Below are 22,390 nucleotides of genomic sequence, written 5' to 3'. Positions count from 1 at the left end.
TCTTTTTTGAGAAGAAGAAACCTGGGAAATTATGGCATTCATAGAGCACAGTTTTGTATACAGCTGCAACTTTCATTTTAGCAGCTTTCACTTACTTTAGATAGTGTGAGGGCTATACATAATTTCCCTGCAGTCTCAGGGTAATTGAGAACTGGGTTTATATTAGAATGTGTTCTACAAAAACTTCTGCAAGTGACTCTATTGCAATATCTCTTATACAAAAAGACACCAGGAGAAGGTCTATGATGAATCAGTAAAATTTATTTTGAAGCATTTCCATAAAAAAACCAGAAATACTTAAAAAGAGAACTAAAATTAGCTTGTGGTTCAAATTCATATTCATAGAGAGAAGAGAAAGAAGAAACAACCTCAAAATCAAACTGTCAGAATACTGTCAGATCACAACCCCCTCATTATTGCAAGCAAACCCAAGCAATCTCATTTGTGTCAGAAAAATATGGAAATTTCACATGGAATCATTTAGGCTCAGGAGTTCTTGGACTTACTAGGTTTGATTCCTGTTACAGAACAAAATTGAATTCTGTCAAGTTCTGACAGGCCTATTAAATTGATTCCAGGATTTTCAAATCTTCTCTAATTTATCTTCTCCACACAATTATATTACCAAGACAAGAAAGATGCCAAAGCACAACACTGTTTTTAGTTCTTTCTTTCTTTCTTTTTTTGCACGTGTAGAAATAAACTAGCACCTTGGTAGATAATAGCTGGAAATTACTTTTGCCCCTTGGTGGATTCCTGCTCCACCTAAAGCATGATTGGTTGAAAAAAAAAGTACATTGCTACTCTGTTTGGGAAAAAGGCAACACACATCAGTGGGTGAGGAAGGGTAAACAGATATACTCTTAGCAAGGAGCTGCTCGCTCTTTTTTTTTAAAAAAAGTTAAAATGGAGTTGCAAAATAAAAAATATAGAAGCCATTTAAAATTGTAAACAGTGACATTGCGTTTGGACACTTTTTCAGCAGAGTCCAGTCTATTGCTTACAAGACAGGAGTAGTACTGTATGCCCAGATATAATATTTATCTACAAATACTTGGCACCTTCAAAAATATTGTTTAAAAGAAATGGACCAGATTTCTTTCTTTCTTTTTGTGCTAGTATTGTGAGAAATTTGAGGGTTCTTTAACTTGTATGAATTGGTCTTTTCTAGCTATAGATTAGTTTTGATTTCAAATCATAGAACATATTAAGATCATTTTGGAAATAAATATACTATTTAAAGATGTAAGATAGTAAACTATATTTCTAACATACAGAATTTGAATTTTATGTAGAACTTTGGCTCTATTGAGCCTAGGGCTTTACAAAGTGGATAATCTAATATAAATGGAAGGATACTTATTTTCCTAACACTAAGGAAGTGACTCAGGATAACAGAGAGTTGTATTTTTTTAAAGCCTTTACCTTCTGAAAGTCATTAGATGAAGCAATGTTTCCACATAAGCTTAAGGATTAAGTTAATTCTGTATTGCTTCTAAATGGATACTACTGGATCTTTTTTTTCTTTAATATTTTCCTTTTTTGTATATTCATTACATATAGTGTATTTTAGCCATCACAATATACATACCGGTAGGTTCTTCCTTATTGTCCATCCACTGCTATATCTCCCCCTTTCCCTTGATATTATAATGGTTTGTATTTTACTAGTATTTCACTAGTATTAAAAATGTTTCTATGACCCTAGACAACAACCAACTTTCCATTTTTCTTGCTAAAAACTGGACAAATAAATTTCATCGCTAAAATTAGCATTTGCCATGAAGCCATAATTAATAACCCTTGGCAAGAACTGAGCTGCTCAAAGCATACAGCTGGCAATGGATTCTCCTCCCTGCCTCTTCCCCACCCCCACCCCCACCCCCGTCTCCTCAGTAAGTAGCAGGCAAAGGAAAGAAATTCAATTTTTTTTCCAAGGACAGAAAACACAGTAGTAGTAAAAATTGAAAATGCCAAATTATTATGGATGAAATGCACTGCAAGTTTTTTATATCTTACTAAAAAAATAAAATGTGAATACATTTTAGTTTTATGACATAACCTTAAGAAAAAAAATTGCTTTGTAACTATGTGTAACAATTGTTGCACCTGTGTGGGGATAAAAAGGTAAAGGTAAAGGTTCCCCCGCACATGCGTGTTAGTTGTTTCCAACTCTAGGGGCCGGTGCTCATCTCCGTTTCAAAGCCAAAGAGCCAGCGCTTGTCCGAGGACGTCTCCATGGTCATGTGGCCGGCATGACTAGATGCCAAAGGCGCCCGGAACGCTGTTACCTTCCCACCATAGTGGTCCCTATTTTTCTACTTGCATTTTTACGTGCTTTCGAACTGCTAGGTTGGCAGATGAGTAACAGGCATGGAATGCTGTTACCTTCCCACCGTAGTGGTCCCTATTTTTCTACTTGCATTTTTACGTGCTTTCGAACTGCTAGGTTGGCAGAAGCTGGGATGAGTAACTCTGTTACACGGCACTTGGGATTCAACCCGCCAAACTGCCGACCTTCTGATCGACAAGCTCAGCGTCCTAACCCACTGAGCCACCGCGTCCCTTTGTGTGGGGATAGGTCTATCTAAATTAATATGCCTAGGGTTGGATTCTAAGGTTTAATTTATTTATTCACAACTTACTAGCTTCTGCTCAAGAATCAACTGAATAATTAAAAAAAAGAGATGTGGTTCTTTAGGTATACTGAGTGCTAACCTTAAAAAATGCTATTTGTTTCAAGAGACAGTTGTCAGCAATCAATGTGCTTTGAACCAATCATTTTTTTTCACTTGCCCTCCTAATCCTAAATAGGTAAATAATGGACTGAGTAAGATTCAGAGACACACACTTTTCAATATTAGCAAACCCCTACTATTAACTGCAAGCACCAATACTATTAGGCATTATTTCATTTTACCTCATGCTATACTAGGCTTCCTTGTACCACAGTCTCTATAATAAAATGAAAGTTTCTCTTACCTCCCTTGTGGTTGAAGATGGAAGGACATACCCATCAATGGACAGTCCGTGACACTACAAAAACAATACTGCTTTACTATAAAAAAATATAAACCAACTATAAATAAACAAATTAATTACAGGAATTTGTTAAGATGGAGGATGGTTTACGTTCTTTCTAGTATTAGTATCACCAACAAATTTAACACTGGTCTAGTATAACTTTCAAAGAAAACATTTTTATATCAGACTAGAAGGTGGGCATGGGTGGGGTTTTTTTGGAAAAGAGCTTGCCATAAATTCTTCTGGAATGTTTCTTGGATTTCTTAGCTTAGCCTACAGCCTTTGGGTTTTTTGGTGGTCTGTAATCCAAGTGCTAGTAAGATTGCATCCTTTTGGGGAGGGGGAGGGAGTCAATCAAATTTAGCTAAGTGCTACTATCTGATGTAACTAAAGCAATGAATCTGGAATTCTCCATGAAAAGCAGTTTTTTAAACACAAAACCAGCTTCTCTCTCTCTCAGTCATATTTTGTCTATAAAACAAATTTTATATGCTCTTTATGGCACTAAGAGTATTAAGAAGTGGATATTTTGCACGAATAATCAAATCATGATAATTTTAGTGGAATTATTTTTTATAAAAAATTAGCAAACACCAAATATTTTGGGACAGAAAGGGTAACCAGAATAAAAAGTACTTTCAGTTAATTCTGCTAAATATGCAATTTTACTCTGAGAAGTTTGACAAACTTCTTTGTCATTTCATTAGTTTCACTAAGTTCTCATTAAGACATCTGTCATTTTAAAGAGCTTATTGCTGTCAAATGGTTCTCCATTATACTGAGGTGTATTTCGCCTCTCTTCCATTTATTATAAAAAAAAGAAAAAAAGTTTTGACTCTTAACTTTTTACATTTAACCTTACTTTGCATTTTTTCAATGATGAAGATTTTTTTAAAATGTGTAAAAGTGTTAGGGATCAAAGTAACTCTAGTGAAAGCAATTTAAAATTGTGATTTGGTATACCTACAAATGCTTGAATGAGTTTTATCTAGTACACATGAGGATGTACCGTAGATTTTTTTTTTTAAAAAAACAAAACCTCAAAAGCAGAAAATATTCTGAAAATATTTTCAGAAAATATATATATTCTATTTTAATGAACATTGAATTTTTAAATAAAAAGTCAAGTGTGCTTATTTTGTTCATAACTATTTGACAAACACATTTCAAAATATTTCAATATAATAAGTTTAGCCAGAGATTTCACTGACTGTTTTAAGGTTTTTTAAACCAAGTAGCAAGATTCCAAATGTAACAATGCACATTAAATTCACATGGCAGTATTATCAAGCAACATTGTTCTGCCTTCTGGCTTTTTCTAATTACCTTCTGAAGGATCTTCCATACTTTCTGATAGAAACCCACAGGGACTCTATTAATGGCACCATCGAGCCGTCTCCTGCGAAGCCACTGCCCTTGTCGGTCACCCCAGCTAATAAAGTGTCCAACTGACCCAGTTAGGGATGATGTACTAGTAGGAGAAGATGGGCTACTGCATCTCTGTAGAAAAGACAAAATTAATCCCGTAAGGCAACAGAAACACCAATTTCTTAGAAACACCTCTAAGAAGATAGAAAAAAAGAATGCTTGTAGAAACCATTCCTCATCTCTTCAGTGCATGCCCAGCCTATTTTCTCTTGTTGATGCAATCTTTCTTTTCATATGCCTTTTTTAAAAAAAATCTGTCAAGAATTTCTTGCACATTTGTCAGCAACATCGAAAGAGGAGCTAAATCCACAGTATAGATTTATTTATTTATTTATTTATTTATTTTATTGCATTTATATACCGCCCTTTCCCTGAGGACTCAGGGCGGTTTACAGGGAGTTAAAAATCAACCATACAAAAGTTAAAACCAATTAAAAAAGATTAAACCAACCCTGTACAATTAAAAAACCCCAATTAAAATAAATTTCTCCTCAGCCTGGGCCCGAGAGCTCGAAGAGCCAGGTCTTCAGGCCCCGGCGGAATGATCGGAGGTCGGGGGCAGTCCTCAGCTCCACTGGCAGCTGGTTCCAGAGGGCAGGCGCCCCCACTGAGAAGGCCCTATCCCTGGGTGTCACCCGCCGGCAATCTCTTACCGGTGGGACCCTGACCGAGCTAAGTCCACAGTATAGATCTAATATTTATAGCCCCATCAAGTTATCTAATGAGACCGCTGATTAGATGAAAAGACATGGACATTTCATTAAAACCACTCTATGCCTCTTTTTTCCCCCAGCCTCATTCAGAAACCTGAAAACCAATGTGGCTGATGTAATTACAGTAATAGCAGATGTGCTCATGTAAGCTAACATTTCAAAGCTAACATAGCTTTATTAACTATATATAAACCAGCAAAATTAAACTGTAATTTATTTAAAATATTTAAACAGCTCACATACTTTAATTAGTTATGGGAATGTGACATTTAAGAACAAAACATCTATTTTGACCAGTGACTAACATCCTTATATTTCAAAGGTCTATCTGTTAACCTATTTAATACTATGCATTTATTGAAATGGACAACTAGCACAAAAATGGAGAAGCTAATTATTTAAAATGCTTTTTTCCATAAGCCATTGTTTTGGGATTATTGTGCTATTCTGCCACCTATTGCTTTGTATGAGCAGGATAAACTGCCTCACCAAGGATAATAATGGGCTGAGGCTTATTTATTTATTTCTTAATTTATATCCTGCTTTTACTTTGTCCAACTCAAGACAGCATACATAATGCTCCCTTCAACTATTTTCCCCACAGCAATGTGAGGTAGGTTGGGCAAAAAGATACCTAGTCAGTTTCTGTTCCTAAGAAAAGATCCATAATCTCTGTAAGTCCAGCTCCTTAACTGTTAGGCCACGGGTGGGCAATTAATTTTCCCAAGGGGTCACAAGAGGAACTGGGACTGTTGTGGAAGGCCAAACCAGTATCTCCTAATTGTGGTCCCCCCACTCACCCGAAGGCCACACTTCAACTGAGGTGGCCGTGAGTGGCAGAGCCTGGATCCCCTCACATGATGAACACCGCCACCTCCACAGGGATGAGCACTGCCAGGTACAGAAAAGCACTTTCTCTCCTCGCCCCCAGCCGACTGAAGGAGTGCACAGTAACTACACAGAGCCAGATTCAACTTGGCTTCTTCTTTCACCCCCTGCAGCATGTTTATTTATGTTTGATTTCTGATTTCCAACTGACCGCACACTGGACAGGGATAGCCAAAGGGTTGGATGTGGCCCAGGGGCCGTAAAATGCTCAATTTTGCATACTGAATAAAAAATTGAAATAAAACATTTATTAGTCTACCCCTTTTACTAAATCAGGGGAGAGATTCCTAAGTTAAATTTTGATGAGCTTCCAATAATGAAGCAATTACATCATGATAAATATATATCACATTATTTACAAAATATTACATACATTTATTTAGATAAAATATTGATTATAAATGTATATTTCTTTTGTATTATGCATGCTAAAGGTCTTCAGGCATTTTATGAAGAACTCTGGCCCGCTATAGAATACAATTTATAAGGGTGCATTCTTTAGGTGCTGTGCTACACCAGTTAGCCTGGCTTAGCTTAGACCAATGTTTCTCAACCTCAGCAACTTTAAGAAGTGTGTATTTCAACTCCCAGAATTCCCAAGCCAGCTCACTGAGGAACAGCAACAATATAAATCAATATTTTTCAAAATGTTTCACAGAATTTGTAATGGCAGAAAAAAAAGAAGTTTGGTTTCCATTGTTAGAATGTGCATTACATCTCAGATCTCAGTTAACAACCTTTTAGTGTGGCCTCCAAGAATTCAAGATGATATACAGTAAATGATTCTCTCCTCCACAGATGTTAACCTTGAGAAAATCCAATAGCTCAAGCTCAAAGTCTCATGACCAATTTTACATTATGCCATACTGTGACTGTTATCAGAGTATCTGGATATGGACCATACCATCAGCTATTAAATTGCCAACCATAAAGTAAACTTCTTGATAGGTTTACTACAATATGCAAAATGTCAGAACATATATATTAACTATATCATTTATAGCATTTGAAAACTCTTGCATAAGAGCCTGGACAGATGCTGCCAATCAATGAGTTACATTGGACTAGATGGAACAATGAATAATTTGCAGATGTTGCAACTATCTCATCTCTGCACACTTCCTCAGAAATATAAAAACATCCTATGAAAGACCTCATGCTTTGCAAGGCTGATTTATTCTGATATATAGCCTTATGCTTTGAGAATTGAATTACTGATCTATGTTAATTCTATTTAAACCTAGATCAGAGGAGAAGGAAACAAATCCATCCCCAACCCACTAAAGTCATTTGAATGATATATGCTAGGGGTGTCAAATTGCCGGCCTGCAGGCTAGATGCGTCATGCCGAAACCGCGCCGACCCCATTGCCAGCAATGGAAAAAAGTCACGATGCATTGCAACACATCACGTGACATTGCAAGTGTGACACCCGATATATGCTGTCAGATACAAATAGTCCTTGAAGTACAAACATTCGCTTAACAATGTTTTGAAATAATGGCAGTGTCAGACTGGCTACAGCCTGCTCCCTAGGAAAGAATGACCCTTGACTCCATAGGTGTTAGAGAAAAGGTACTTTTACTAGAGATTCTGAGTGCAGCCTGAGCTAGGCAAGCTCTAAAGAAAAACTGTATGAAAAGCATATATTGAAAGCAATTCCCAATGTCCAAAACCCTTCCCCCTGTGAGAGTAGTCCAGTCAGGTTCTGTTCCAATGTTTTTGGGAACCTGGTGCCCCAGGTGCTGCTGTAAATCCCTTTCCCTGGGCTGTTATCCTTGAAGGCAGGAAGGTGTCTTGGTTTGACACTGCTGGTTCCTGTTAGTGTCCATACCCCACAAACTCCCACAACAATCTTTCATACCTCCAGCACTCTTCCCCTCCAAATGCTCCCTCCCCCTTAGTTATGGCAGTTGCTAGTGAGCGTCAAAGAAAGCAAAGATAGGTATCTGACAGGTAGCATCAGAAAGGGTGCTTTACAACCTCTAAAGTACTTCCAACCACTGGAAAACATCACGCCAACCCTTTTGCCACTCACATGAAAGTGCTCTAGGTGCTAGGAACCCGTTCATACTTAAAACTGTCTGCCAAGCGCCCCTTGATCACATGATCACCATTTGCAATCTTCTCTGCTGTCTTCCCCAGAAAGTTAATGGGGAAACCAGCAGAGAATGTGGCAAGCCACTGCCACCTGCTGAAAAGATTCCCCCTTGTGTCTGGGAACTAGCTCAAAGAGCTGCCTCTCCAAGGATTTTAGCTCCCCAGAGATCTGCTCCCCAGGCATGGTGGGGTAGGGACCAGGTCCAGGGCTGTGGCAGGTTTCCACATGTTAGTGGGTCCGGTAGCCTGCATCAGGTCTCCTAGGGACTCCCCCACCCCATGAGGCTCCCCTGCACTCTGCTTAACATCTTATGTGAATGTTTAATGATCACAACTGGTAGTCCTAGGGTTGCAGTTGTTGAGCAAAGCAGCTTTGTTGAGGACTATTCAGCAGAGATGACGACGAGTCACCTTATGGTTCAGTTGAAGTGCCAGTACTGAAGCAATTATAGTCCTAACTACTGGGATTTTTTTTCTTTGTACCTAAAATTGCTAAAATTCTTCTACTAATAAATCATTGCAAATCAATGTTTCAATCTAGGTGAAAGCCTATTCCAATACAATTTATTTTCTGATCGAAAGGAAGGAATTGGGAAAGAAAAGTAAAGTATTCTTCTCTCATATCAGTAGAATTTCAGATTGATCCAGACTGACCATTCACACTGGATTTATTATTATGTAATTTGGCATTATGAAATGTAATAATAATTGTATTAAATCACATTTAAAAAGATTGCCCTTGTGCTCATGGAATTAGGTATTACAATAGTTTCTGATTCTTATTTGATTTTAGTATTTAGATAACTGCATCTTTGTATGTGGACAGAGATTGTGTCAATTTATCCCTGTACCAAATTTGAAAATATTTTTTATTTAATTAATAGAAACTTATTTTCTACTTTTTAATTTTATAAGCATGTGGCAAATTATGAGTTCACATAATGATTCATTTTAATAAAAAAAAATTAATAAAATAAATTTAGATTATATATTCTGGGATTCATTTCTCTGATAGCATTACAACCAATATTACTAATTAAAGAAAGCATGAAGATTAATAGGGAAAATAAATGGTTACTTTACACCAGGGGTGTCAAACTCAATTTCATTGAGGGCCGCATCAGTATTATGGTTGCCCTCAAAGGGCCGGGTGGGCGTGGCCGAGTAGGTGTGGCTGAGTGGGCGTGGTCAGCTCAATGCTGCTCACTCAGCGCAGCTGACTCGAGATACCTGGTCAGGAAAGAACAAGTTGCACCGGCTAATTTGATGTGGGGACAACTCATTGCCCCACAAGCTCTTCACCTCCCCAAACTTCTTCAGCCAAGCATGTGCACACGCACACGCACACAGACTGCATTCCAAGTTTAGGGACTTTTATCCACAGAGGATGGAAAGGGCCTTCTTCCCAAGCCCAGGCATGATTGGTAGTTTGTTAGCTCAGATGTAGATATCCTCCTAGTCTCCAAGCTTGGAGTGTGTGTGTGTGTGTGTGTCTGTGTGTGTGTGTGAGTGTGTGTGTTCCTTCTTCTGCCTTGACAGATCTCTGGAGAGTAAGAGGAGGCAGGGGAGCAGCACTTCCCAGTTCTGCATGAGGGGGGCTGGCCCTTCTTGAAAGGGAATCCCCATTTCCAATCATGCGTGGTCACGATGCTGGCTTGTTGGAGCAGCCTTCCCTCATGCAGCTTCCCTGCCACCTTCTGCTCCTCTCCAGAGATCTTTCAAGGCAGAAGAAGTTGGAGGAAACTGCTTCCTGGAAACTTTTGCCACATCAGCATCATGGTTGCTTTCAAAGGGCCAGTTGCATGTAAGACTATTGTGTTGTATTAGTTCAGAAGTGTATTATGTCTAAGAGTGAGGCAAAAAGGAGTAAAATTTCAAATATAACAAATAAGTTATTTATTTCAAATAAATCTGGAGATCTCTTGCTTGCGGGCCCGGGTTCAAGTGAATGGCAGTTTAAGCTTTGCCTGCCAGATGCCAAATGGTGCTTACCACTGCCTGTTGTGAGAAGGGTCAGTGTTCTGGGTTCATTTATGCTGATGCATGCTTTAGTTATGTGGTTGGGGGGCACAATGGTATCCGGCTGCCTTTTTTTATTTTTTAACTACATTTACATCTTGCTTGCATAAATATAATGCCCTCTCCCTTAGCAAGTAGGGGGAACAAATGGCTGCTTTGTAGTTCCTGAGGTCCCATCAGGTACATAGTGTTGAGAAATGCTCCTATTTCACTGCAGCAATTTAGACATTCAGAACACAGAAGAGGAAGCCCATGAATCAGTTATCATCGATTAGATACCTTGAAGAGCGAGAAAAGGCCCTTTGAGCATCCTTGGGAAAGGTCTGCAGCTGCCTTTGGCTGGAGAATTGGGTGGGGGGGGGGCTCATCTGAATCCCAAAGGTAAAGCTCTGCTTGGAATTAATTGGGTATTCCATTGGATGGTAGGCCAAGACTCGCTAATAACCTGTCCCATATAAGTTTGAAAGATCAGGTGTTGGAATTTGCCAAAAAGAAAGCCTAAGTAAACTGATACGGTTGGGCCTCCCTGGCTGCAAAGCCAAAGGTAGAGTTGGGGCTTTTGCTGTGCAGAACTGCTTTTATCCTAAAGACTTTCAGGTCTCTAGAACAGACTAGAGTAGACTGTAGCTTGCTTTTGAAAAGCCCCAAAGGGAACACAGCAGTAAAAATCTCTGCTGGGCCTCGGAATGCCGTCTTCCTTCAGGAGCTTAGCTGGTGGCACACAATGCCTGCTTAGCCCCTAAGAGCCGAGGAAGGTGTTCCTTTGGGCCACCACTCTCCCCTGCCCCTGCGAAAGCTGTGCTCCACGGGGATCTGAGAATGGTGCCTAGCTTCTAAGTTATTATTTAAGATTTTATTTTGAGGGGTGCCTTGTTAAAATGACACGGGCTCCTCTTTTTTTTTTGCTACCCTGTACTCTGAATATTTTTTAATCAAATATTTAATTTCCTGATAGCAGAGTAGGGAGCTCTTTCAGTCTGCTCAGGAGATTGGATCTTACAGCTTGGCCCCTTCTTAGCAACATATCTATATTCTGTGCCGCGCCGAGCCGCTGGTTGACTCTGGCGGCATCCCGGAGCTGGCTCGGCCTCAGCTGATGGGCCGCGGTTCGCAGGGTCCACTCATCGGGCTGCCAGGCATGGCGGCAGTCCGGCGTTTGCGTTTTTTTGTGTCGAGCCCCGTGGGCCCGACACACAGGAAGGTGGGGAATGCCGGAATGCCGCTTCCCTACCAGCCATTCCCGTGGGTCTGACACACACACATATACACACACGCACGCACGAGGGGGAGAAACAACGCCGGACTGCCACCTCCCTAGCAAACCTCCCCTGCGGGATGTGCTGCCAGGAAGCTGAGAGAAGGGGGCGGCAGGGGCTTGCAGAGCCGCTCCCTTCGGCTCCTATTCAGACCAGGCAGCTGAGAAAAGGGGGTGGCAGAGCAGATCCCCATACGGGGGGGGGAATGCCTCTGGGTCCCTGCACAAACAGCGACAGGGGCAGTGCACCAATGGCTTGGACTTGTTGCCAAGGTCAGCAGGCCTGGCAGGCACCACAGGGGAATCTCTTGTAAGGTCTGCCAGCCGCGGCACGCCAAAAGGCAGGGGCTGACGGGGAAGCTTCTAAGACCCCTGTGGACCCCCGCCCCAGGCTAGCAGAGGTGGCGGTGCAGCAGGGCAAGGGGAGACCTGCCGGGCAGGGAAGAGGCAGGCCCCCCGGGGCACCCCAAGACTGGCCGCCCCCACCCGCGCAGCAGGTAGAAAAAGGGCCCACTCACCTTTCCAGTCCTCCAGTCTCTTCCTCCGCTGCCCCCATGTGCAGTCTGAAAAAGCAAGTTCAACCAATCAATTCAAACTTTGCAAGGGTTTTTTTGTGAGTAGTTTGAATTGATTGATTGAACTTTTTGAGTTTCACTATTTTTCCCGGAACTGCACATGGTGGAGGAGGACTGGGAGTCGCAGGAGACGGCTCTGGCCAATGAGCTGTCGAGGGGCTAATGAGCTGCAAATGTTGCTGGGCTCCACCAGCCCACGTGCACTTGCCTCCTACTGAGCAGGTGCTCAGCCGGGCCGGCGCCAAGGTGGTGGGGGCTGGACCTTGGTAATTTCCAGGAGAGTTGTGCGGGCCGGATTCAATCGTATGGCGGGCCATTTGTGGCCCGCGGGCCTTGTGTTTGACATGTCTGCTTTACACAATTTTGTCCCTTTTCTAGCTTTTGTTACTGGAAAATCTACATGCCCTGTAATTCCAATCACATGATGTATATAATACATCATAAAAGCTTAATTTTTAATTAATAATTTGTATGACTTTCACTGTAAAGAAAAAGATTACAATATCTTGAGAAATTAAGGCCAGGTGATCTTAGCTATGTGCCTCTCCATAGTAAGGGAAAAGAGAGAATTTAAGTTTCTGAATGATGGATTACCATAGACCTGGATGAATACATGCTGCTGGATGTGGAATGGCCCCCATAGAAGAACTATAAAACAGAAATACAAAACATATTAAAATAATCAGTAGGTAAAATCAACAAAACATAGATAAAATTACTAGGCATTAAAAAAGAATAAAACTCAAAACACTCATTTCTCCCTTTGCTAATGTCTGCTAAATGGTTACATTACTGTACTTTCAGTAGTATTAGAGAAAACTGAATATTTTCATTGTGCCTGAATGAAAATATATTCTATTCTGTTTGACATACTTCTGGAATTTCTGTCCAATACTGTTACTGAGAATACTGATGTACCAAATAATGAATGAAATCCACAAGCTTTAAAATATGAAGCAAATATGCAATAAAGATCAAAATCTTGGCCTATACCAAGAAGATGCATGCAAAAGCAATGTCAAAGACAAGGTTATTGCAAAAATTGAAGTTAATGGATCACTTTGCTGAAAATGCAAGGGTTAAATAAAATTATTCATATATATGTGTGTGGTGTTGTTTTATCCATGTTATAAATCGTATGAATCTTCTAGGAGTGCAACAGTATAAAAAAGTAAATCATTTCTGAGAAGCCGCTTTCTCTTCCTTTTCTGCAAATACCAATTCGGTGCATCTTCTTTCGTGAATTTTAAATTCACAGAACCACAGAGAGGAATTCATTTTCTCCATATTTAAACTCTAGTTTTGCATGTTCTCCTTGCTGAGTTTCTAAGCTACTTATTGCTAAATGCAAAACGGAAAGACTAGATTCCTGGAGAGGGATTTGAGAAGGCCTATCAAACTGGCATAGAAGTTTGCATCTAAAATACTATTTCTAATTTTTGGAAAAAAGGCCAGGACACAAATATATTAACCAACCACCAATTTGCTGCAAAGCAGTGGTATCTGCATGCAGGAAATGGGAGGGTCAAAGAGATGAAAGCAGAATCACAATTGCCCCCTTTGTACATCATTCTGGCAAAGGCAGCAATTGCCTCGCAGGGTCTGTTCTGGCTTTCGAAGGCTGTGATTAGGTAAGTATGAGTTCCATCCTGAAAAATCCGGTTTTGGGATTTGGGGGCATCCCATGGTGAATGATGAAAGAAGCACCCTATTTATTCTTTAAAGACTAAAGCTTACAGAAATTTAAAGCAAAAGATATATTCACTATATAGGTTTTCACCATCCTTCCCTAAGTCAGTTCATTATTTATTATTATTAAAATTTATATATCACTCGACTCCCAATAACTCTGAGAAGTACACAAGTAAACATTCTTTTAAAATGAAGATAAATCTAAGTAAAACTTCAAAATTCCAAACTTGGATCTGTTGTACTCCTGTTAAGTGTCCTGACCTTCAAAAATTCATTCTTTTACAACCATACCATCCCACTAATCAGTTTATACTGTAATACAATAACACCTGTAACGGAAGACTTCTAATGGAAAATTATTTCACAGTAAACAGTTAATATACTCAGAGAAGTGGAGTATAACCTGGCCACATATATTTTGAGATTTGTTTTTTAAAAAAGAGCATTACATAAGCATCTGTTAATAGTGTTATAGGAAAAATAATTCTAGGTAGGACTGCTTCCTAATCAATTCTAAAAATCACGATTAGGTTGAGGTACATCATTTCTAAACAACTGGACTTGTATGTAGGAAAAAATGTCCTCAACTTATAGTGGCCATTCAAAATTATAACTTCACTGAAAAAAGTTACTTATGACTGTTTTTCACTCTTCTGACTGTTGCAGCATCTCCATGGTCATGTGATCAAAATCTGGATGCTGGTTCATATTTATGATGGTTGCAGAGTCCTGGAGTCATGTGATCACCTTTTGCAACTTTCTGACAAGTAAAGACAATGGGGAAGCCAGATTCAACCATGTTACTAATTTAACAGCTGCAGTGATTCACTTAACTGCTGTGGCAAGAAAGATTGTAAAATGGGGCAAAACTCACTTAGCAAATATCTTGCTTATCAAATTTTGATAAGCTCAGTTGTGGCTTAGTTGTGGTTGTAAGTCGAGGACTACCTTTAGTTAAAGGACAGAATACGCCAAGAAATGTCAGATTCAATTCTTGAAGTTCTCTGGGTAAGACTGATTAGACCTTGTTTGAAATCTGCCAGTCAGTGTAGATAATAGTATTGGGCAAGATAACCCCAAAGAAAACTTTCTTTATTCCCCTGAGGGGGGTATATAAATATTATTAAATAAATAAATAAATAAATAAATAAATGTCTAATAATTGAGATAGTGGTTCTAAACAGTGTAAAACAAAGTTGTTAAGTTGTATTTATTTCCACTATCACTTTCAAGTCGGGAAAGTAGTAGTAAAAAGACATAGCAAATACAGGGACTTCAAAGAGCTCTGGGTGGCTGAATCTCTACTTCTCAGAGAGTCAAAAGACAAAAGGAATTCTTGATAGTCCTGGCTTGTTAATTGGCCCTAAATCATACACATGTTTTTCTAGTCATCTTTACCCTTTTCATATTTAAATGTGCAAACACATAGTGAAATGGCACTGAGAAAATTGCTACTATAGTATGATAGTCCTGCTATGCTACAGTAACAAATTACAAAAATATTATAGATTCAAGAAAACAGCCTTGAATTAGTGAATCTGGAAACAGTCTGGAGCCCACATAAGCAGAGCAAGCCCATAAAAGCTTCATATTACGCACGTGCCTCATAATAATGTATTAGTAATTTTACTAATAATTTTTGATACTTTATTCCGTGCATCTGCAAATGCAGCTGAGCGATACCACAGAAAAGCATGCAGATTTAACAGCTTCCTGTGCATAGATAGATGATGGTTCATTTCACCTGTTCATTACTACTCAGTCTCCTATGTTTCTAGAAAAAGGGGGAAAAACCATTGTCAATAGTTATATTAATAATGGTATAAATATTAAATAGTCTAGAATTATGAATAAAGCTGGTACAATAAGTGCAACCTGCAAGTTACTACTATCATTTCAGAGATATCACAAGTACTTTTCTTTAACAAAGTATTTGTTAAATAATGATAAATGGTAAACTTCCCTTTTTCAGTTGCTCATGCAATATTAAGCATTGCTCCAGAAAGCCCATCAGCCTGAAGAGACTGTGATCAACAGTGGCATTCTTATATCATCATTATCACTATTTCAATTTTTCACACACTCATTTCACAAGTCCTTGGGTAAATAAATTTGGCCTAGTGGTTAAGGTACCAGCCTAGAAACCAGGAACCTGTTGAAAGCTGGCTGGGTGACTCTTGGCCGGTCACTTTCTCTCAGACAAACTCACTTCACAGGGTTGTTGTGGTGGGGGAAATAGGAAGAGGAAAGAGCATGAGGTATGTTCACCCCTTTGAGTTATTTATAAAAATAATAAACATGGGATATAATAATACATTAAAATATATAAAAAATAATCACATACGACAATGTTGGTGTAGTTCCAAATCCTTGGTGGATGCAGTAACTAATATACAATCCTGGGAGCCCAGGAAAGATATATACAAAAATTAAGAAGTGCTTAGGTCAAAGTTACTGATGGGTTGTAGCAGTGCTTTTTTTGTAAAAGAAAAAGGTGCCAGAACTCACACATGTCATACAACCTGCCTTGCCTACCCTACAAGGTTCCATCCAAAAAAGGTGCCAGAACTCCGTTCTGAGTGTTCTATGAGAAAAAAAGCCCTGGGTTGTAGCCACCATAAAGTAACAGTTTTCTCTCTTAAGGTGCTTAAAGAGAGCCGTGGTGGTGCAGTGGTTTAGATACAGTATTTGCAGGCTAATGCTGCCCAAAGCCCTGGAGTTTCAATTCTGGCTGGCTGAAGGTTGACTCAGCCTTCCATCCTTCCAAGGTCAGTAAAATGAGGACCCAGATTATTGGGGGCAATATGCCAACTCTGTAAACAGCTTAGAGAGGGCTGTAAAGCACCATGAAGCTGTCTGTACTTAAGTCTAAGTGGTATTGCTATTGCCTAAAGCTAAGCAAAGAGGAAACATGTGTTCACCTGCTTCATCTCACTCTTCAGCCTCATAATGCCACTTCTTTCTGTCTTTGTGGCTCCAGTGTTATCCACTTCATGGATAGATATAGCAGGGCTGGATGTAGAAGAATCAAGAGGACGCACTGAGAAGAAAAAGGAAAGATACCAAAAAAAAACTTTTTAAATACATAAAAGAGGATTTTTAAAATAAGAAAATAAGAATGCTCTGTGTGTGTGTGTGTGTGTGTGTGTGTGTGTGTGTGTGCATATGTGCATATATTACTGCTCCTTTCGACTCCAAATTCTTTTCCACTGAGAATATGATGAAGGAGATTTTTCATATCAAAGGGACTCAGATTCATTAAGCTTTCAGATGCTTCTTCACCTGTAGGGGAAAAAATAAGACCCTAAATTTCAAGGGCAAGTAAAATGAATGAAAACATATTCTCAAAATCATTCATTTTGCAGGGATAAAGTTGCTATTGCTCAGCTTAGTAAAAGTATGATGAACATTGCAGTCAGTTCCTTATCCTGTAAAAATCAATAGCTAGTGCAATTATTTTCAGGAAGATAATTTTAACATTTTTCCCCACTGTTATCCTGCCTATAATTCCATCATAAAAAAATATCACGTTGTGCCGATGAGGCAAAGTACTACTCTTCCCCCTCCCCTGACTCAAACCCATATCTCAAAAGAGTATTTCATTTTTGACACCTAGAGCTTAGCTTTTTATTTAGCTATAGTGAGGAAAAAAATATTTGATCCTCTGCTGATTTTGTACGTTTGCCCACTGAAAACAAAATTATCAGTCTATAATTTTAATGGTAGGTTTATTTTAACAGGGATGCGGTGGCTCTGTGGGTTAGGACGCTGAGCTTGTCGATCAGAAGGTCGGCAGTTTGGCGGGTCAAATCCCAAGTGCCGCGTAACAGAGTGAGCGCCTGTTACTCATCCCAGCTTCTGCCAACCTAGCAGTTCGAAAGCACGTAAAAATGCAAGTAGAAAAATAGGGACCACTACGGTGGGAAGGTAACAGTGTTCCGTGCGCCTTTGGCATCTAGTCATGCCGGCCACATGACCACGGAGACGTCCTTGGACAAGCGCTGGCTCTTCAGCTTTGAAACGGAGATGAGCACTGACCCCTAGAGTCGGAAACAACTAGCACGCATGTGCGGGGGAACCTTTACCTTATTTTAACAGTGACAGAATAACTATAAAAAAATCCAGAAAAACGCTTTTCAAAAAAAGTTATAAATTTATTTGCATTTTAATGACTGAAATAAGTATTTGACCCCTTCGCAAATATGACTTAGTACTTGGTGGCAAAACCCTTGTTGGCAATCACAGAGGTCAGATGTTTCTTGTAGGTGGCCACCAGTTTTGCACACATCTCAGGAGGGATTCTGTCCGACTCCTCTTTGCAAATTCTCTCCAAGTCATTAAGGTTTTGAGGCCGACATTTGGCAGCTCGATTCTTCAGCTCCCTCCACCGATTTTCTATGGAATTAAGGCCTAGAGACTGGCTAGGCCGCTCTAGGACTTTAATGTGCTTTTTCTTGAGTCACTCCTTTGTTGCCTTGGGCGTGTGTTTTGGGTCATTGTCATGCTGGAATACCCATCCACGACCCATTTTCAATGCCCTGGCTGAGGGAAGGAGGTTCTCACCCAAGATTTGATGGTATGTGGTATGTGGTCCATCATTCATTTGATGCTATGAAGTTGTCCTGTCCTCTTAGCAGAAAAACACCCCAAAAGCATAATATTTCCACCTCCATGTTTGACAGTGGAGATGGTGTTCTTGGGGTCACAGGCAGCATTCCTCCTCCTGCAGACACGGTGAGGTAAATTGATGCCAAAGAGCTCGAATTTGGACTCATCCGACCGCAACAGTTTCACCCAGTTCTCCTCTGAATCATTTAGATGTTCACTGGCAAACCTCAGACGGGCCTGTACATGTGCTTTCTTGAGCAGAGGGACCTTGCAGGGGCTGCAGGATTTCAGTCCTTCACGGTGTAGTATGTTGCCAATTGTTTTCTTGGCGACTATGGTCCCAGCTGCCTTGAGATCATTGACAAGATCCTCCTTGTAGTTCTGGGCTGATTCCTCACTGTTCTCATGATCATTGAAACTGAGGTGAGATTGAAACACGAGGTGAGATCTTGCATGGAGCCCCAGACTGAGGGAGACTGACAGTTATTTTGTGTTTCTTCCCTTTGCAAATAATCACACCAACTGTTGTCACCTTCTCACCAAGGAGCTTGGCAATAGTCTTGTAGCCCATTCCAGCCTTGTGTAGGTCTACAATCTTGTCCCTGACATCCTTGGACAGCTCTTTGATCTTGGCTATTGTGGAGAGTTTGGAATCTGATTGATTGTTTCGATGGACATTTTACTTTATTTTATTTTACTCATTAAAATGCAAATCAATTTATAACTTTTTTGAAATGCATTTTTGTGCATTTTTTTTGTTTTTAAACCTACCATTAAAATTATAAATTGATCATTTCTTTGTCAGTGGGCAAATGTACAAAATCAGCAGGGGATCAAATAATTTTTTCTCTCACTGTATATAGCAAAATATTTCCTGTACTGAAGCTTTTCTTGGACTATTTCTGAAAATGGAATTTGGGGCACACGGTATCAACCATAGAAATCCCAATGAAAACTATTTAATTTGACTGTTTTATTAGACAATCTGTTGCAGTCTTTGTCAAACACATGAGAAGCTGTGAGATACAGGGAGAAGTAGCAAGCCAATGGATTTTTTTTCATGGTAAAATATGAGACATACACGACACGTAGAATAACTTTCTTCAAATTGGTGCTCTCTTGTGTATGGATTACAAATTATTTCTAGTTATGCTTTGCTATCTGGGAATTAGAGAAGCTGTAGCTTGTGAAGGAGAATATCTGGTTGCAAAGATTCTGCAGGAAAAAAAATGAGCTTGTAATCCTGTGCATGGTAAATCCTCTCTAGGGGATATGAGCTCTTATCTCCTTGGAATTTCAATGCAATCCATTTATGCATTTAGCTGCAAACTCATCCTGATATTGAAAAAGAAGCCATATTATACGGATGAAAGACTTTAAGTTCTATAACAGTTATTATATAATTACTGGATTGTTTTTAATCTATGTAATAATTACACTAAGATAACAATAAGATAATAATAATAACACTAAGATAATAATTACACTAAGATAATTACACTATTATAACTCTAGCCATTATATATCTGTGCTCCAGGTTATAATAGGTCATTTATTTTATTTGCTCAGAAAAATAACCAATATAAAGGCAAATATAAATCCTAGCAATAGAAATGTCAGATTTTATAAGTTGCTTGAAATTATATTCTTTGAAGGAAAAGAGAAAATTAACAGGGGAAATTGATTCTGAGTGTAATCACCATTGGGTCACATGCTCACAAGGCAAGAACAGGCAGTATCAAGGGATCCCAAAAAATATCTTGTCAATTATTTATTTTATTTATTTATTATTTAAATTTATATACCGCCCTATTCCCGTAGGACTCAGGGCGGTTTACAGGGAAATTAAAAGTTAAAATACATCACATTAATAGTGTAGGTTAACAAAAATAAAAAAGTGAAGATGGCCAACTGAATAGATCCCTGAGGGGATTTTCCCAGGAATGTAGCTGCTTCAACTATTAACAGAAGGAACTAGCATTCCTTTAGTTTATATGACTCTCCTGAGTTAAGGAGAGTCCTAGAATTACCCCTCAAGAGCCTCCAATAAAGCAACAGGTCTGCAAGTAGCTTCAGGTGCTGTGCTTCAAAGTAGCTTGTGTGCTGAAAGATGAGGGGGGGATGTAGGGCTGCAATCAGTTTGTGGTTGAAGAAGCAACAGTTTTGGGATTTATTTTTCAAACAGACAGTATGTTGTACATTTCATTTCTTAATTTTTAAGGACTATTAATCTTTATTAAGCTAAAAGATTCCTTTTTGAAGATCTGTGCCATTTTGGGGATTTCTTCTTGTTAAACAACTGCTTAGGCTGCTTAGACAAGGTAAAATAAGGAAGTGTGAATTATCTTTTTAAAAAATTGATGAGGAAATATAAGGGCAGAAAGTTGGGTTTTAGTTTATTCTTTTTAGTAATTTGTAGCTTGGTCTGCTGTGGATGACTGAAACTAAAACTTTATTTTTATGATTCCTGATTGGTCAGCAATTCTTAAATGACTTACAAAAAAGCTACTCTTTGACTAAAGAAGGAGTAAAGAAAATGGAGGAGCAAATTATTAGAGATGTATTTGAAAAATCTTTAAATAAGATATATCAGTTTATTGATCAGCTATGTTCCAAGGATTTTAAAAAGACTATTCAAACTACTTCAGAGATGCAAATATGTGTAGAAAATCACCAAACCACTGAGGCAATTTCACAAGTAGCTGACAATGCAGAGGAGTCAACTGTAATTTTAGAATATAAACCTGACACCAGTTTTTATTGTGATGGCTAAATAAAAGATTCCCAACACAATTGAAAGAAGAGCTCCAAGAAAATTTGCATGTTTTAAAAGGACAAGTTTTAAAAGGATCCTTTCCTCGTAGATATTAACAAGGTTGAGAAATCCTTGAGAAAAACAGAAGCTTATAACTACTTGACAAATATTCCGGAGAAGAAAAAGATTTTATCCCATGAAGACAAACTGGAAGGAGTGACTTAAACTTAATGAGTCAGTTAGAATTAGGATGGATTTCCATCGGTTTGATATTTATAATTGAAAGTCTTAATCTAAAGTTTGAAAATGTATTTTTCTTCATATGTAAGACTTAAGTAATTCCTAGTTTGTAAAATATTATTGAAAGTGTATTTGAAAATATATTAAGAGAAAGTTAAAGAAAAAGATATATTAGCTTAAAGAAAAATCTAGACCTTTAAAAAGGATGTATACAAGAAGAAAAATTATTCTATGAGGGTAACTTAGAAGGAGTGTTCTAAATTTTATGAGTTAATTGTAGTTGGAATTTTATTGGTTTGAAAGTAAACTTTAAAATGTGTATGCTAAGAGCAAGTTTTTTAAAAAAGATGCATTAGAATGTTTTAATTTTAGAAATGTTCTTAAAGAAAAGCTTAGTGTTTAAAAGTGGATGAAAAAATATTTTCCCTTTAAGGTTAAATAATCTGAAATACCATAAATTTTGTTAATATAAATGGTGATAGTTTATAAAGATTATTAAGTGCAAATAGAAATACATATTATTTCAACAGAAAAGAAGATAAAGCAGAAATGGTTAAATTGGTTGTTCTATGCAAAGAAGAGGATATATTTATACTTTTTATTTGGATATCACTTCTGGATTTTGTGCTTCTGATAAAAAAAATGAAACTTTAACTTTGGTTTTGCCTATTAGATTTGTTGTTATAGAAATGGCTAGTTATATACTAATGTGTAAAAGTAAAAGTTGAGTTGTAATGTTATCTTATACTGTGCTAAAAAGAGTCGGAAGTCAATGCCTTTTTCTTTCTTCCCTTGTATCTCATATTTTCTTTCCCTTTTTTCGTCCCTTAATTTCCTTTTTTTATTTTTCTTTGTATTTTATACATTGATAAAACAATAAAAGGTTTATTGCAAAAAAATAAAATAAAGTATTACCTATGAATGTATTACTCCCTTAATATACCGTATATACTTGAGTATAAGCCGAATTTTTCAGCCCACTTTTTGGGCTGAAAAACTCCACTTCGGCTTATACTCCAGTCAACAAAAAAAAGAACTGTCCCTTCGTTCGGAACAGGCTGCTGAGAGTCCAGCGTTGTTTCTCCCCCTCGTG

General features: G+C 38.5%; 1 protein-coding gene across 13 annotated transcripts in view; it reads right to left on the bottom strand.

Annotated features, from left to right (window-relative positions):
- PHKA2 (phosphorylase kinase regulatory subunit alpha 2) overlaps positions 1-22,390 on the bottom strand; it is a 92,079-nt gene that overhangs the window by 19,552 nt on the left and 50,137 nt on the right. For 7 of the 13 annotated variants that reach the window (XR_014026407.1, XR_014026408.1, XR_014026409.1 and 4 more), the window contains exons 27-32: positions 16,875-16,976; positions 16,616-16,734; positions 15,439-15,468; positions 12,597-12,650; positions 4,351-4,524; positions 2,983-3,036 (exon numbers count right to left, since the gene is read on the bottom strand). Coding sequence is in view for 4 of the 13 variants with exons in the window: in XM_081327442.1 (XP_081183568.1) it covers positions 2,983-3,036; positions 4,351-4,524; positions 12,597-12,650; positions 15,439-15,468; positions 16,616-16,734; positions 16,875-16,976 (533 nt within the window). In the remaining 9 variants the exon portion in view is untranslated. Of the gene's footprint in view, positions 1-2,982; positions 3,037-4,350; positions 4,525-12,596; positions 12,651-14,326; positions 14,455-15,297; positions 15,469-16,615; positions 16,977-22,390 lie in introns of those variants that run through there. The other 6 variants (XM_081327443.1, XR_014026403.1, XR_014026405.1 and 3 more) reach the window with 6 other exon arrangements.

Source organism: Vipera berus (assembly GCF_964194415.1).
Source record: "Vipera berus genome assembly, chromosome: 4".
NCBI lineage: Eukaryota > Metazoa > Chordata > Lepidosauria > Squamata > Viperidae > Vipera > Vipera berus.
Note: the sequence above shows the minus strand (reverse complement) of the source record. Positions and strands in the feature narration are given on the sequence as shown.